Source organism: Erpetoichthys calabaricus, chromosome 9, assembly GCF_900747795.2.
Source record: "Erpetoichthys calabaricus chromosome 9, fErpCal1.3, whole genome shotgun sequence".
Lineage (NCBI taxonomy): Eukaryota > Metazoa > Chordata > Cladistia > Polypteriformes > Polypteridae > Erpetoichthys > Erpetoichthys calabaricus.
The window spans coordinates 104812044-104827960 of NC_041402.2; the positions used below are offsets into that span (position 1 = coordinate 104812044).

A 15917-nucleotide genomic window follows, 5' to 3' on the forward strand; every position below is an offset into this window, starting at 1 on the left:
AGCACGTGGGGGTAAATAGCTAGGCCAAGCACTTTTTTTTTTTTTTTTTTTGCTTTTTGTATTTTTTATATATATTTTATGAAGATGAGATCGACATTATTTTGTTTTTACATTTTTATTCGGTTTTAAAGCTTGTTTTCATACTTTCGAGATATTCAGATTTCCGTGTAAAATAACTTACCGCCGTAGAAGCGGCAACAGGCGCGCCGGCCTCAGTGAAGCGTAATGAAGATTGGAGTGCCAAGTGGAGATGTCCACATGGATTAATTAGGTGATGGAATATGTTGCCCGTGAATTTTATATGTATAAAAAAATTAGTAATCGAGGTTGGAGTGAAGGAGTCTGTTGCTCCATTGAGCCCTCCGCAGCAGCGTCGCGTCACAGGGAAAAAAAACACAAAGTAAGCGTCATTACTTTCTCCATCGTCATTTTCTTCAGTTTCTCCGAAAGAAAAGCGCTAATACAAATTCTTTATCAGATTGAAACGACAAGGTGATATCTTTAGGCGTAATAAGGTAAGGTTACATTAATCTGCTTAAGTCACTCGTTATATAAACAATCTTGATGAATATATATTTAGGATTTAATAAAGACTAAAGTAAACGTATTCTACATGTCGAGGGTTTGGTCTGTTTGATGTGGTTTTCCCCGTGTATGAAGTTTTCGTTCCAGTTTGTTTTACAAATGTTGAATTTCTCCTATTTAGTACAGTGTTATTTATCACTTTGAAGGGTGTTCGAGTGTGAGCTCTCTTGAGAGACGTAAAGTTCTCTTGTAGAAAACCTGGGATACCGAGAACTTGTGGTCTAAACGGTTTGAAATTGGGACTTTGAAGCTTCATGTCTCCTAAATGAAAAGAAGTGTTATTAAAACCAATTGTAGAAAATTCGACATTTTCCCCAAAACTTGTTTATAAGCGTTACTTTTTCCAGAAATGTCCCAATTTTTGTAAAAATGGACAATAGTTCTCAAAACGCAATAAAAGTACGAAAATTGTGCAAAATACACATAAAATCGGCACCAGTGTATAGAATACAAGTTGTGAATTTTGTGACAGCATTTACATTTTTTGTGAATGTTACAGATTAGTTTTAAATCACCTAACACTCTTTAAGATTCGACTTGATGACGAAAGAATGATGAAATGTGACCTGGGTGAGCAGAAAACGTCACCGCTTCTGTCAGACATGCATGCTCACCCTGGCGCGCTCCGGTTTGTACAGTACATCTACGGAGAAGACGAAAAAGATACCGGACGTGGGGAAAGCGCGGTGGTTTTGTTAGTAAAATAGGTTTCATCTGGCTTTATTTTCTGGGATGAATCCCAACTGCATTTTGGCCAAATTCGGATCGGATCGTCACTCTGTTTCCTGATGGTCTCAGGCCTAGCATATTCCAAGGTTATGGAAGTTTTCCACTGTCGTTGAGATTGGCAGAATTTTCGGGTGTCAAAGTGGGATGCATCTGTTCCGGACTGACTTTTAGGTAGCTCTGTCATCTGAGGGTTATGTTTTTACTATCTTTTTAATATTTCATTTTATTCCATATTTTACATTGCTTTGTGACATTTGTCTGTGAGGCGCTTTATAAATATATTTTTACTTTTACTGTTTCATTTTTAAAATAACGCATAATTTACATAGTGTAAAGTCAACTACGTAAAAGCTAAGACAGACAGCAACCCAACATTGATTTTGTTGAAGGTTAATGCCTAATGTGCATTTTACGTATCATATTTTGCCTTTTTGTTTAATCGAAGACCCTTAGAAAGACTTATAAAAAGGCCCCCGGTTTCTGTAGCCTGGCGCTACAGCTTCTCAAACGGTAGGTATGCATTTCAAAAATAAAAGACCCCAAATATAACATGTCAGTATTGCATGTCATTTTAAAGGTCTCCGTTTGAATAAAAAGGCAAAATATGAGTTGTGAAATGTACTTTAGGAACTGAACTTCAAAAAAAAAAAAAAAAAAATGATTTGTGTCTGTCTTATCTTTAACGCAGTTGACTTTGCATTGGTATAAGTTTTATGCGTTATTCTAAAATTTATTTTAAAAAGCAGTAATGGTCACAAGAAATGTAAAAGCTGTCAGAAAATTCACAAGTGCTGTTCTATATATTGGTGCCGAATTTGTGTGGTATGCACCCATTTCGGACCGTTTTAGGATTTTTACTGCGTTTTGAGAACTATTTTTGATTTTTACAAAAACAGGGACATTTCTGTAAAAAAGGAATGCTTGTAAACAAATTTGCATAGTTGGTTTTAATGCTATTGCTCATTTGTTTTGGAGATACGAAGCCTAATGGTCCGAATGTCAAACTAACTTTACTACGGTATAAATGCAGTATGTGCAGTTGTTCTGTTGCACATATTGAAATTCTTGAGATTGAAGACCTAAATGATTACCATCCCTTGACAGCTTACAGAGTTGGAAGGAGGGCACTGATTTTCTCTGAAGATATCTCTCATTCATTGATTGTGTTTTTATTAAAAGTAAACATCTTTAATATTTATAGGACAGTAGCTGGTTTTATTTACAAAATATCAGTTTGAGGTGAGGACTAGAAGCAGAATCCTGCATTTTTTTTTTTTCTATTTGAAGTGAATGGTTCAAAATTGCCTCTGATTCTTTTTAAACACAGTAATGTTATTTATTTTGAGAGGTATGAATTTAACTAAAGTCATAAGAGGTATTTTGACAGCATACCAGTGTCTTTTTATTTATTTTTTTTGAGAGGATATGAATAGGGTGAATGACTGCCTTAGTTTAAGCTCTCATAAGTTATTTCTGACTGTTTATTTCTAAATTTATTTTTTGTCTTGGTGGTTTTATATTTAGCCTTGGAAGTGCTGTTTATCAGTGCCATGATTTTCTTGGAGTCACAGCTGCCACAGCTTGTATACATGTTATTCCACAATGTTTTATAACAATAATGTATTTGAAACATCTCTCCCCCCCCCCCCCCCCCCCCCCCCCCCCCCCCCCCCCCCCCCCCCCCAGATGTTGCTGCGTGTAATTATAGCTCCTAATAATATAAGGAGAGTTCAGGTTTCATAAACACCCGAGTCAGTGGATCAGCTAAAAGAAAATCTGAAACAGAAATTGTAGCTGAAAGATGACTTTTTGCTTCAGTTTGAAGATCCTGAATTTGGCCATGAACTTTGCAATTTCACTGATTAAATCAGATCTTCCTTCAGATAGGGCAGTATTGAAAATAGTTGGGAATACTCGTGGAGAATCGGAGGAGATGTCTTTTATATCCTCTCTGGACACTGCTAGTTTATCATCCTCCTCATCCACTAGTTCACACCAGAGTTCCCCATCAGTACTACGGATACAGCATGAGAATGCAGAGCACTGGCCTTGTCCATTCCCTATTCAATCATTTTCTTACGATATTGAGTTGAGACTTTCCAAAGGGAATGAGTATATATATACAGTAATCCCTCCTCCATCGCGGGGGTTGCGTTCCAGTGCCACCCGCAAAATAAGAAAATCCGCGAAGTAGAAACCATATGTTTATATGGTTATTTTTATATTGTCATGCTTGGGTCACAGATTTGCGCAGAAACACAGGAGGTTGTAGAGAGACAGGAACGTTATTCAAACACTGCAAACAAACATTTGTCTCTTTTTCAAAAGTTTAAACTGTGCTCCATGACAAGACAGAGATCACAGTTCCGTCTCACAATTAAAAGAATGCAAACATATCTTCCTCTCTCTTCAAAGGAGTGCGTGTCAGGAGCAGATCATGTCACAGAGAGAGATAGAGAGAGACAAAAGCAAACAAATCAATAGGGCTGTTTGCCTTTTAAGTATGCGAAGCACCACGGCACAAAGCTGTTGAAGGCGGCAGCTCACACGCCCTCCGTCAGGAGCAGACAAAGAGAGAGAGAGAGAGTTTGTTTTTCAAGCAAAAATCAATACGTGCCCTTCGAGCTTTTAAGTATGCGAAGCACCGTGCAGCATGTCCTTCAGGAAGCAGCTGCACACAGAAGGTAGAACCGTCCCTATCGTCTAGGTGTGCGAACAGCCCCTCTGCTCACACCCCCCTACGTCAGCGCAAGAGAGAGAGAGAGAGAGAGAAAGTAAGTTGGGTAGCTTCTCAACCATCTGCCAATAGCGTCCCTTGTATGAAATCAACTTGGCAAACCAACTGAGGAAGCAAGTACCAGAAATTAAAAGACCCATTGTCCTCAGAAACCCGCGAAGCAGCGAAAAATCCGCGATATATATTTAAATATGCTTACATATAAAATCCGCGATGGAGTGAAGCCGCGAAAGGCGAAGCGCGATATAGCGAGGGATCACTGTATGTATATATATATATATATATATATATATATATATATATACACACACATATATATATGTGTGTGTGTGTATGTATGTGTATATATATATATATATATATATATATATATATATATATATATATATATATATATATATATATGTGTATGTATATTATATATATATATATGTGTATGTATATTATATATATATATATGTGTATGTATATTATATATATATATATGTGTATGTATATTATATATATATATATATATGTGTATGTATATTATATATATATATATATATGTGTATGTATATTATATATATATATATATGTGTATGTATATTATATATATATATATATGTGTATGTATATTATATATATATATATATGTGTATGTATATTATATATATATATATGTGTATGTATATTATATATATATATATGTGTATGTATATTATATATATATATATATGTGTATGTATATTATATATATATATATATGTGTATGTATATTATATATATATATATATGTGTATGTATATTATATATATATATATATGTGTATGTATATTATATATATATATATATGTGTATGTATATTATATATATATATATATGTGTATGTATATTATATATATATATATATGTGTATGTATATTATATATATATATATATGTGTATGTATATTATATATATATATATATGTGTGTATGTATGTGTATATATATATGTGTATGTATATTATATATATATGTGTATGTATGTGTATATATATATGTGTATGTATATTATATATATATATATATATATATATATATATATATGTGTATGTATATTATATATATATATATATATATATATATATATATATGTGTATGTATATTATATATATATATATATATATATATATATATATATATATGTGTATGTATATTATATATATATATATATATATATATATATATATATATATGTGTATGTATATTATATATATATATATATATATATATATATATATATGTGTATGTATATTATATATATATATATATATATATATATATATATATGTGTATGTATATTATATATATATATATATATATATATATATATATATATGTGTATGTATATTATATATATATATATATATATATATATATATATGTGTATGTATATTATATATATATATATATATATATATATATATATATGTGTATGTATATTATATATATATATATATATATATATATATATATATATATATGTGTATGTATATTATATATATATATATATATATATATATATATATATATATGTGTATGTATATTATATATATATATATATATATATGTATGTGTATGTATGTATGTATATATAATAAATTATTATATTGAGAGAAAATATAAAACTCTTCTCACTGTACCATGAGAGCATGAAAATGGACATCTTAGATAAAATAGCCAAAGCTCTTTTTGCCTATAAGGCCTACCCAAACACTAAAGAAATAGAATTGGTGGCCATTTCACTAATTGAAAAATATCCATGTCTTAAAGATGCAGGGTCAGGACAAGGTTATCAAGGGTGGGCTGTGAGTCTTAAATATAAATTAGGAAATTACCGCCAGAAATTACGAGCAGCAGGCTGCACAGAGGTAACTAGAAATCATAAAAGCAAGGGAGAGGACTGCAAACGTCCTTTCAAAAAAGCAAAAAGAGCTGAAGTGAATTTTCTCCCACACAACTCAACAAGGAATACTGATGAAACTTTAGAAAAGGAAAGGCAGGCTTTAGAAGAGGAGATGAAGAAGAAACTTCCCAACATGATATTTATTACCTCAAAAATGGAAATTACATTTTCATTGCGCAGAAGAGAGATAGTGGAGGAAGAGCCCCTGGTTCAGAATGTCAAAAAAAGATGGCCTGCACTATTCTTGCAAGAACAGGTAGGTTATATTTTTGAGCCTACAGCATTCCTATTCAAAAGCCTCTTGAAACATTTATGCAGTAGATTATATACGTAAGTACCAAATGTAGCAATCATTTTAATTAATGAACACTTTTTTGCTACAAAACTAAAAAGACAAACGTTTTACCAACAGATATGTGCAGTTTTACAGAATCACAAGAACTGAGCTAAAGAAAACTTTCTTTTCATCCTTGGATACACATTCGACAAAGCTGATTAAGTTCTACAGAGCAAGAGGGAGTACTTGGCGAGGATATTCAAATCCTTTTAGACAGACTTCATGAACAGGTAATATTTTTGTATTCTCTAACCAAGAGCTGAAATAATTTTTAAAGTCAATGAATCTATCAGTATTGTAAGATGCAAATCTTATACATTGTTGTGCTATTGCTAACAACACAGCAAAATTGTGTAAAAAAAAAAAAAAAAAAAATTGCTTTTATTTTATTCCTTTTTTCATTGACTAACCAGACCACTGATGTTCTTGTACATCGAAAACATACAGCTCTTCAAGGAACTCCCATTATTTTTGAGGGAGAAGACTGACATTCTGCTGAGGACTTGTCTGGTAATCGATCTGAATTGTTTATGCAATAGGAAATTGACAATTTAATTATGTAATGTTATCTGATGAATTTTAAAGTATTTTAAATGTTTTTCACACTAACGGTAACATCCATCCATTTTCCAACCTGCTGAATCCGAACACAGGGTCACGGGGGGGGGGGGGGGTCTGCTGGAGCCAATCCCAGCCAACACAGGGCACAAGGCAGGAACCAATCCCGGGCAGGGTGCCAACCCACCGCAGGACACACACAAACATACGCAAATCTCTGATTTGCATTGGATCACTAACCATAGTGACACTTAACCCCTATAAAGAGGAAACAGAAGTTAATTTATTCAGTCACCTAATTCAATAGAGTGGGCAATACTTTTCAATATCCAAAACTAAAATCAAAACACAGAGGATCAGTCAGTCATTGTCCAACCTGCTATATCTTAACACAGGGTCACGGGGGTCTGCTGGAGGCAATTCCAGCCAACATAGGGCACAAGGCAGGAACAAATTCCAGGCTGGGCACCAGCTCACCGCAGGGCACACACACAACAAGCACACACTAGGGCCAATTTAGAATCGCCAATCCACCTAACCAGCATGTCTTTGGACTGTGGGAGGAAACCCACGCAGACATGGGGAGAACATGCAAACTCCATGCAGGGAGGACCCGGGAATCGAACCCAGGTCCCCAGGTGTCCCAACTGCGAGGCAGCAGCGCTACCCACCGTGCCGCCCTAGCGGTAACATGCATGTTTTAAAAAACAAAGATTTGTCTCGAGACAGAAAAGACTGCTAATGGATAGTCTGCATTTATCTCCACGTTTGTCACATGGTTTTTACTTCTAGTGCAGTATTTATTATTGCTTTTGGCTAAATCAAGAGAATGGAGTTTTACTTTGGTAAGGATTTTGCCATATTATATTGTATCTTATTGTATTGTATTCTATTTCACAAATTCTCTTTTTACTTCAGGAAACAGACCCAGAGGAAAGTTGCACCCAAGGCTTGAAAGTGGGTATCATCATCATTATTGTTGGAGGATGATGTTGCCATTGTCCATTCCAACCCCAATATTGTCGGAACAGGCATTGTACTGGAGGAGCAGATTGTGCTGGATGAGCTGCGTGATCTGCCCAGTGCATTTGCACTCCTGTTTGGCTTACTCTATGTACTAAATTTTGACTATCCCAGGGAACTAAAATATACTTTTGAGGTGATTCAAACGGTGTTTATGAACCTAGGATCCTAGTGCTCTGTAAGAGTCCAGACTCTGAAAAACAAACTTCTGCAGTAATCACAGATACCTTTTTGATGTTTGTCAGTTTTAGTTTAATTATTTCCACATTTATTTGTTTTGTTTTTATTCCTAAAGTACTCTTAGCATAAGAGAAAAAAAATACATATGGTTTATAAACAAGTAGTGTGTTTATTCCCGCTGAAAAGAAACATTCATCAGATGTGAGAAAGATTAGGGAAAACAAGTATATTGTTTACTGGAAATTGATAATGGCTCAATGGCCATATGTTGTGTTCTCATTCTTCTTCTTTCAGCACAGAATAAGTTCCTTGTGTGTTTCAAAGTGTTGTGAAAGGGTGGCAATGGGTTGCAAAGATGGAGGGTCACTGAGATTGTACTGGGCAGCAGTCACTCCTGTGTGAGGCATTCAGAGAACCACATGAGCATAAACAGAGATCCGCTACATGCTAGCATTACAATGATAGATTGTGTGTGTGTGTTACACAAATGTGCTGGCTGTCCCAGAAGGGAAATTAAGAGGACTGCTGGTGCACAGTGAAAGAAAGGACCGGGGAAGGTTGGCATAATGCTACAGGATTACTTGACCGAGACCTAGAAACATATTGCCTTGAATTGGCTTTTGCTTGCCAATTAGTGAGTGACTCCTTGGAAATCTAGCAGGGTGGGAAAACACTGATCTTTCCTTTCATCGGCAGGTAGCATGCAATTGTGCTGTTAAGAAATGGACCATCTAAGGGGGTGTTAGTTGTCCTACACTTGCTCGCTATCAGAGAACCTGGCTCCAGTGATTTCATGTTATCTACTGTCAGGTGATTCTACAACCTCATGCCTGCCCTCCCAGGTATTCACAATTTCCCTCTAGAGGATCAGGCCTCCATGTCATGTGCTGGGTCTAGGAGAACAAAGCTCATATCGAATTTATGTCCACCCTACTGCATATACCTCAGTTACCAGAGTGGCATGTTCAAGCCCTCTACTGCTGGTTTGGCTTTCTTTCTCTTTTTCAAAGTTTATGCAGGAGTTAAAGCTTTCCTGAGCCATGTTAGTGGTACCCCTGTTCCTGACAAGCCCTTGCAAGCATGGCACCCCTTCACTCTGCTCAAAACTGTATTTTACATTTTTAATTCATTACTGATTTAATGGTTGTTGTTGAACAACATTGACCAAATTTTCTTTTGTTGGGCTAATCTGGGAATAGAAACTTCAACTGAAGAAGATGCCTTTAATTTCTTAAGCATAAATGCTCAGTCTTCTAAACAGTCACACCATAAATTTTGACTTTATTTGCTTTTGTTTTGGCTCAAAACTCATTGATAACCTTATTTTTTTCAAAATTGAATTAATGGAATTGATATTAAAACATAAATGTGCCTGTATATAAGTATAAAACGTGTACAGTATATGAAAGCATTTTGCAGTCTTGTTGACTTAATAAATTTATTTTTTTTCGAACTTGTGTTGTCATTTTTTATTAGACTTCTTTAAACAGTTTTACTTAAATAGTTATTACAAATGCAGAAATGTATGTTGACTTTTTTAAAAATGGAAAAATTAAGCAACCAGCTGCATAGTATTTTCAAGTGTACTGAACTAATGGGCATTGAATATGAACTGATAGGAATTAAGTTAAAAGCATTTTCTATACACAAAGATTAATTTGTCTAATAAATTGACACTCGTACAATAACAACACTTAAAATGTTAGGTATGCTGAACTACAGGATGTAAGTAGGTTTGACTTAAAATTAAAAGACAAGTTTACCGAACTTAAAATTTCAAATTAGATGGAACCTTTGTACTGCTTACAAAATTGAGTTTATGTGACTAAATTGCCCCAAAGTTGAGTTAACTTAAAAAAGCTGTGCAGCTGGTTGCTTTATTTTTTTTTTTAAGTTTTCTCAACTTTAATTTTTTTACAGTGCAGAATTGAGGGGGTTTATGTGAAGGAAGTGGTCTACCAAGGACCACACAACAGTAAAATTGTGTTAAATAATCATTATTGTTAAGAGCATTCCCACATGTAATGGACAGATCTTTACACAAAAGGACAGCATAAAACAGTACAGAGCATGCTGCTGTACAACATGGCAGCACAGTAATCAACATCCCTGCTGTGCCACCTGACCGCACAATGCTCAATATTTAAAAATAAATAAGTGAGACTGGACGTAGTGCCTGGGGTAAGTTTAGTCATATGTAGCTTTATTGAAACTGTCAACGTGCATATTTATATTTTTATGCATTTGTGAAAAGAGATTTTAAGTTATATTATGGAGGGTTTGTGAAATGTGGGCCTCCCCAAACTTCATAATTCAGGGCAACCGTCCCTGTCACCACCTTTTAAAAATGGCTCTGAGCAGAGCTTATCTTCAAATACAACAGACAAACAGTGCTGCACACTTCTTGTTGTTGGTGTGATGGTGAGAGATTACATTTGCAGCCCCAAATTTTCATGACAAGAAAAATGAGGAAAATGCTTGAATAAAGTAAAAATGTAGTGAAATGGGTAGAAACAACTTCAGGTCTTCAAGAAGGGCATGTGTCTTAAACATTACACTATCATTACAACCTGTTTATACTGTTTCTCTGTTGACAGACTCTAACTCTAAACGTAACCTTAACTGGGACTTAAGGGGGCAAAACTAAAATTAAATGTCAAAAGCCTGACATTTGGCGCTCAGGTACTTCTCACCATATTTCAAGGCTGTGGCTTTGAAAATAACTGTGCAAGAAAAATAAACAAACATGTTGTATTTCATAGATACAAAAATAAATAGTTACAATTGCTTTGTATCCGAACCATGAATATTTTCAATGTGAGCATCGAACCACATTTGCCCTGACGGAGTTTGTGCAGAGTTGGAGGGTGTATAAATGGATTGAATTAGATTTTGTTAGGCTGAATGTTTCTTGTTTAAACTGTTACAATGCTCTAAATAATTTAGGAAAAGTTGATTAGGGAACTGTTTATACAATTATGGTTGAAAGATATGGCAATGGTGTTCTTTTTGTGTTCAATCAGTGTATCCCATTTATCAAATGCTATGTTGTATATTTGAACAATATAATGTTAATCTATCCAAAATTAATCAATTGATTTCAGACTATTGTCAGATGTTATGAAACCATATAATGTGGAATAAGTTCTACATAGGAATTGCATAGCTCCATCATGTACACTTCAATTTTATTGGCTAATTTAACCTTTAAGAACAGAGAGCTATCTCTTACAAGTAATGGTTCTTTACTAGATTGTGTGATTCAACAAAAAACTATTGCTTGTCACAGCCCAATGATATTCTGGGATGGGTCCTTGCACCTGAAGTTGATTCTTTGTGTTTAGAAAAACGTGTGAATATGTAGAAAAATAAATTAAATATTTAATGTATAGCAAGCTTCCTGACACCAACAGATTAAGAAAACCTGAATTTAGCCTGTTACTGTATGCAGCCTGTTACGGATCTAAATAAATAAAGGTTCTTTCTGAAACCTTCATATGGATTGGTGTAGATGGCTCTCCTATGGCATCCCTCTGAAGAACTGCCCTGGCAGTTTTAAGAGTATAGAGGAAGGGTCAGGATTATTTCAAATAATAAAGTCTTTTGTATTTGTATTTAGTATACTAAGGCTCACATGAGAGGGAAGGATACATTTTGTAAGCGGACAGTAATTATTTCAAGTCATTTGTTATACAGTACATATGTTATTTCATGTCCTTTATTTTAAGACTGGATTGAGTTCATCAATGTTTTAAGAAATGGTTTGCAAAAATTCAGAAGGCTAGGATTTCTAGATTATCATACAGGAATTAATATAATGATATATATGAAATATAAACTTGTATGTAATTCCACAACCGTGATGTTGACCTTATTATTGTGGAACCTGAAAAGCAAAAAAATCAAAAAATGTATTTAGTTGATTGAACTCAAAGGTTATGCTAATATAACATATCTTTAGATGGTGGGTTGGTATTAAGTAACTTTAAAATTTAAATTTTGAAGCGAACTTCAAAAATATGTGTATTGGTAACCTATGTTTAAATACACATTTACTTTTTAATGTGTATTAAATGTGTAATGTGAAAAGTTGCTTTATGAATATGTAAATCCAGCACATGTTTATTCTGTGTTTTTGTTCAGTTAGTGTACCAGAACTGAGTCACTGTGGTCGTCAGACCGCAGTAGTATACAGCAGCATCTGACAGTTTCACTTCTCGTAATGTTAACTGTGTAAATCGCCCAGTGTGGTTCAGTACTGCAGAAAATTGTCCTTCTTTTACGTGTTTTCCACTATCCGATGAAAAAGTCTGAAGAAGGTACCGTGGACCTGTTGTGGGATATTGCTGGTACCACTGTAGATAGACAACGCCAGCGTATGAAGTGTTGTATGTACAGTTCAACGTTACGTTATGTCCCTCTGTAGTTTTTTGAATATGCGGGAATTGTGACACGGAATCTCCAGAACATTGTCCTAAAACAAAGAAAAATATTAGTCCTGCTTGTAAAGACATTGTTAAACGTACTTCTTCGTGCACAAATTATTGTCTGCTTTTGGAAGTATTAGATTACAACTAAAACTAGAAGGCACACGTTTAAGCATACATAATGAAAATTCATAAATTAAACAGATTTTTTTTTAATTACTCTTTCTTACTAAAAAAAAAGTACAAAAATTCAAGTTATCCACTTCTATTGCTTATTACTTATTTGTAATTTAATTGAATGAGAAAATATTTTACAACTGATATTTAATATGATTTGGTATTTAAATACTATATGATAAATCCAACAGATCCAACTGCGGTAACAAAATTATTTGTATTAAAATAATAAATGAATAAACAGAAAAAAATTTTAATTGTAAAATTGATATTTAACGATGATAGTTAAATATTTATACATATATTTGAAATTACGTTTTAACTCCTCTAAATTAGGTTCCTTACCAAGAAATATTGTCCAAGAAAGAACATTTAATAACCATTTTGCATTGTGTTTTCTTTTGTCCATTTCTACTTTCCTGTTCAAGTTAACCTTTGTCTGTAAGTCCTTGTCAAATAAGACCCGCCAATGGAGTTCTTGTTTTTTTTTAACGATTCGGATGTCGGTGACGCAACATGCCATGGTGCAATACAGCTTTAACCGTGAATATTTATATACATTTGAACGTCAGATCGCATTCTTAAAAAAATGAGGTTGATAGTTTCCTGTTGCACTCCTTCAAGACATTTCAATGATTCATCGTTAATAAAATAGCTTTAGAAACGATCGGTCGTTTAAAGTTGTGGTTCGTAAGTTAAGGTTACTCTCTTTTAAATTCCTAAAATACAAAAATGTTCAGGACGCTCATATTTACAAATAGTGGATACACATCGTTGTTTAAATTGTATTGTTACTTTTAACGGAGTTCAGTACTTTTAGACAGACTGCAAGGAAGGTCATATATTTAACTAACATTAAACAACAAATGTCTCCATCTACTGGCAGTACTCAAAGAGAAAATTAGCTAATATGGAAATGAAGGAATTTGCAGATACTGTATATATGCTGTGCTTACGTCGTTTATTAATGATATTTTTCGACAAGTATTGGTTATGTATTGCTGTGCATTTACGATATTCTCATTTTTCTAAAGATTTTAAATGAATGTCATACATGTTAAAGATGTTCTTTAATGTTTATGTAAAAATTGTTTATTTGTGAAACTGGAAGAATGTGGATTCCATACACACATGTTGTTTATAGTGTATGAAATCTGGCAAAAAAAGGTTAGCCATGATCTGTCATTGTGTGACATTTGCATAGTCTTCCCTTGTCTGCATTGGTTTGTCTCCTACATTAACAAAGACATGCGTATTTGGTAATTCCACATTTGCTGTGTGTTACTGTTCATGTGTGCATAACTGGATTCAGCAATCACCTGGTGACATCTTCATGAATAGTAACTTCATTGAACCCAGTGCTGCTAGGATATGCTCTAGTCCCCTATAACTCTACACTGGGTCCGTGACTTGTATATTATTACAGTAGTGCAACTGGTAGTAGATGACTTGTAAATTTACTTGTTTATCCTCAGAGAAATCTATTTTTTATACCTATCATTGAATATGAAGTCTTCCTTTCTTCACCCTAATTCTCCAATTCACACCTTTATAGTGCCTCTCATTTCTTCTTAGTTAGAGTGAGTATTGTTCCAAACATCTCTCATCTTAGTTCAGTGAATATTGGCACATATTCCTTGTTCCTTGTTTAAGTTCAATCCAATTGCCACAATTTTCTTTTCATTTCAACTATTGTTTCTTCTCATTCTTCTTCCAGAATGGAAAAAGAAATGGTTGGTTCTGGTCATATCTGTCTGATAGATGGTGTCACTCCATGACAGTAAGTATACCTCATGTGAATATTTTAAAACAAATTAAACCAGATTTCTTAGAATCAGAAACAGTATATTTTCAATTCATTCTACTCTGGCGTAATCATTTGGCGAATAGTGCAGCAGCTCAGCTTCTACCAATTAAATCATTGTACCATGACATTTGCACTCATCATAGTGATGTTTAAATGTAGCTAAAAATTGAATGCATACAATTGAATATCATAGCAGCTAATATATATTGCTCAATAGTTTTTATTTTGTAAAAACACATTTGAATTGCAAATAGCACTAATATACTAAAAAAACGTCATGTTTGAGTGATAGTCAAGATGTTTAATAGCTGACGACACCTTGCTAAACAGATGTTTGTATTGTGCTTGAGATGGTTTTTGATCGCTCTGCAGAAGCATATTTTCTGTTGTGGGGCTCAGAGCACAGTAGTAGAACGCAGAGTCAGTTACTCTTATTGCATGTATTGTTAGATAAGTTGTTTTAAGTTGTTTGTCCAACAAAGCAGAGAAATGACCATCAGCAGTTACTTCTTTATTCATCCCATCCAGCGTTGATGTTTGAAGAATGTATTTTATTTTCCCTTCTTCCTTGCGGTACCACTGAAGGAACACATTCTGGTAAGCTGAAGAGTGTGTGAAGTTACAATGCAGTAGGCTCACATCTCCTTCTCTGCTCCTCACTGATGAAGGGAACTGAGTTACAGAGTCTTCATCTTTTCCATTGATGCCTGAAATAAATATTAAGAGAAAAAAAGTAATATTCTTTCTTACCATTAAAAGAACCTGTTGTGCCATTAACTATTTATTTGAATAATAAGAAATCCCAACTTTAAAACTTGGATTTTAATCAATAAAGCTTCATAATAAATATTTACTGATAAATGCTGTACCTTTAGATGCAAAAAAGAGGAATAAACACAGACTCCTTTGAAGAAACATGCTTTTAAACTTTTGTCTCTTTAAAAACGTTGTTATCATCAGTTTCACTCACTTTATAATTTTAGTGGCAGCTTATCTGTTTCATCAATAGTTTCATTTCCCACCTTCTCAGTGTTGTGTTAAATTATGCGTTATACTGCCCCATCCTGGACAAAAGTAGAATGAGCAAGAAACAGTCTATGGATGTTATGGTTATATTTGTATATATTCTATACATTATAAAACAGTTTATAGTTTAAATTGTTCTTTCAGTTATTTTTATATTCTTTATTAATAATAATAACAACAACAACAACTAATAATAATAATAATAATAAAGGAATTTTATTTATACACTCTGTACATGTTCGTTTTTATCTGTCCTTAAACATTTACTGAATTTTTTACTAGGTAGTTTTGTAAAAAAAAAAATTACTGTTTTATTACTTTCAGAAGGACTCTATCAATTTGTTTTTAATTTGGTTTACAGCAACCTTATCAACACTATTTTCCTGGTAGAGCCAGAGTTTG

At 33.7% G+C, this 15917-nt stretch overlaps 1 long non-coding RNA gene and 1 gene segment (V, D, J or C); one reads left to right on the plus strand and one right to left on the minus strand.

Annotated features, from left to right (window-relative positions):
* The first annotated feature begins 461 nt into the window (after window positions 1-461).
* On the plus strand, window positions 462-7997 carry LOC127529093 (uncharacterized). Its single transcript, XR_007935751.1, has 3 exons — window positions 462-515; window positions 6731-6827; window positions 7794-7997. It is a non-coding gene; the product is annotated as an uncharacterized LOC127529093 (long non-coding RNA).
* A 6756-nt stretch (window positions 7998-14753) lies between these two features.
* Window positions 14754-15503, minus strand: LOC127529215 (T cell receptor alpha variable 12-3-like). The segment is given in 2 exon segments: window positions 14754-15196; window positions 15359-15503. Coding segments are annotated over 2 exon segments (531 nt in total).
* Between the last annotated feature and the right edge of the window lie 414 nt (window positions 15504-15917).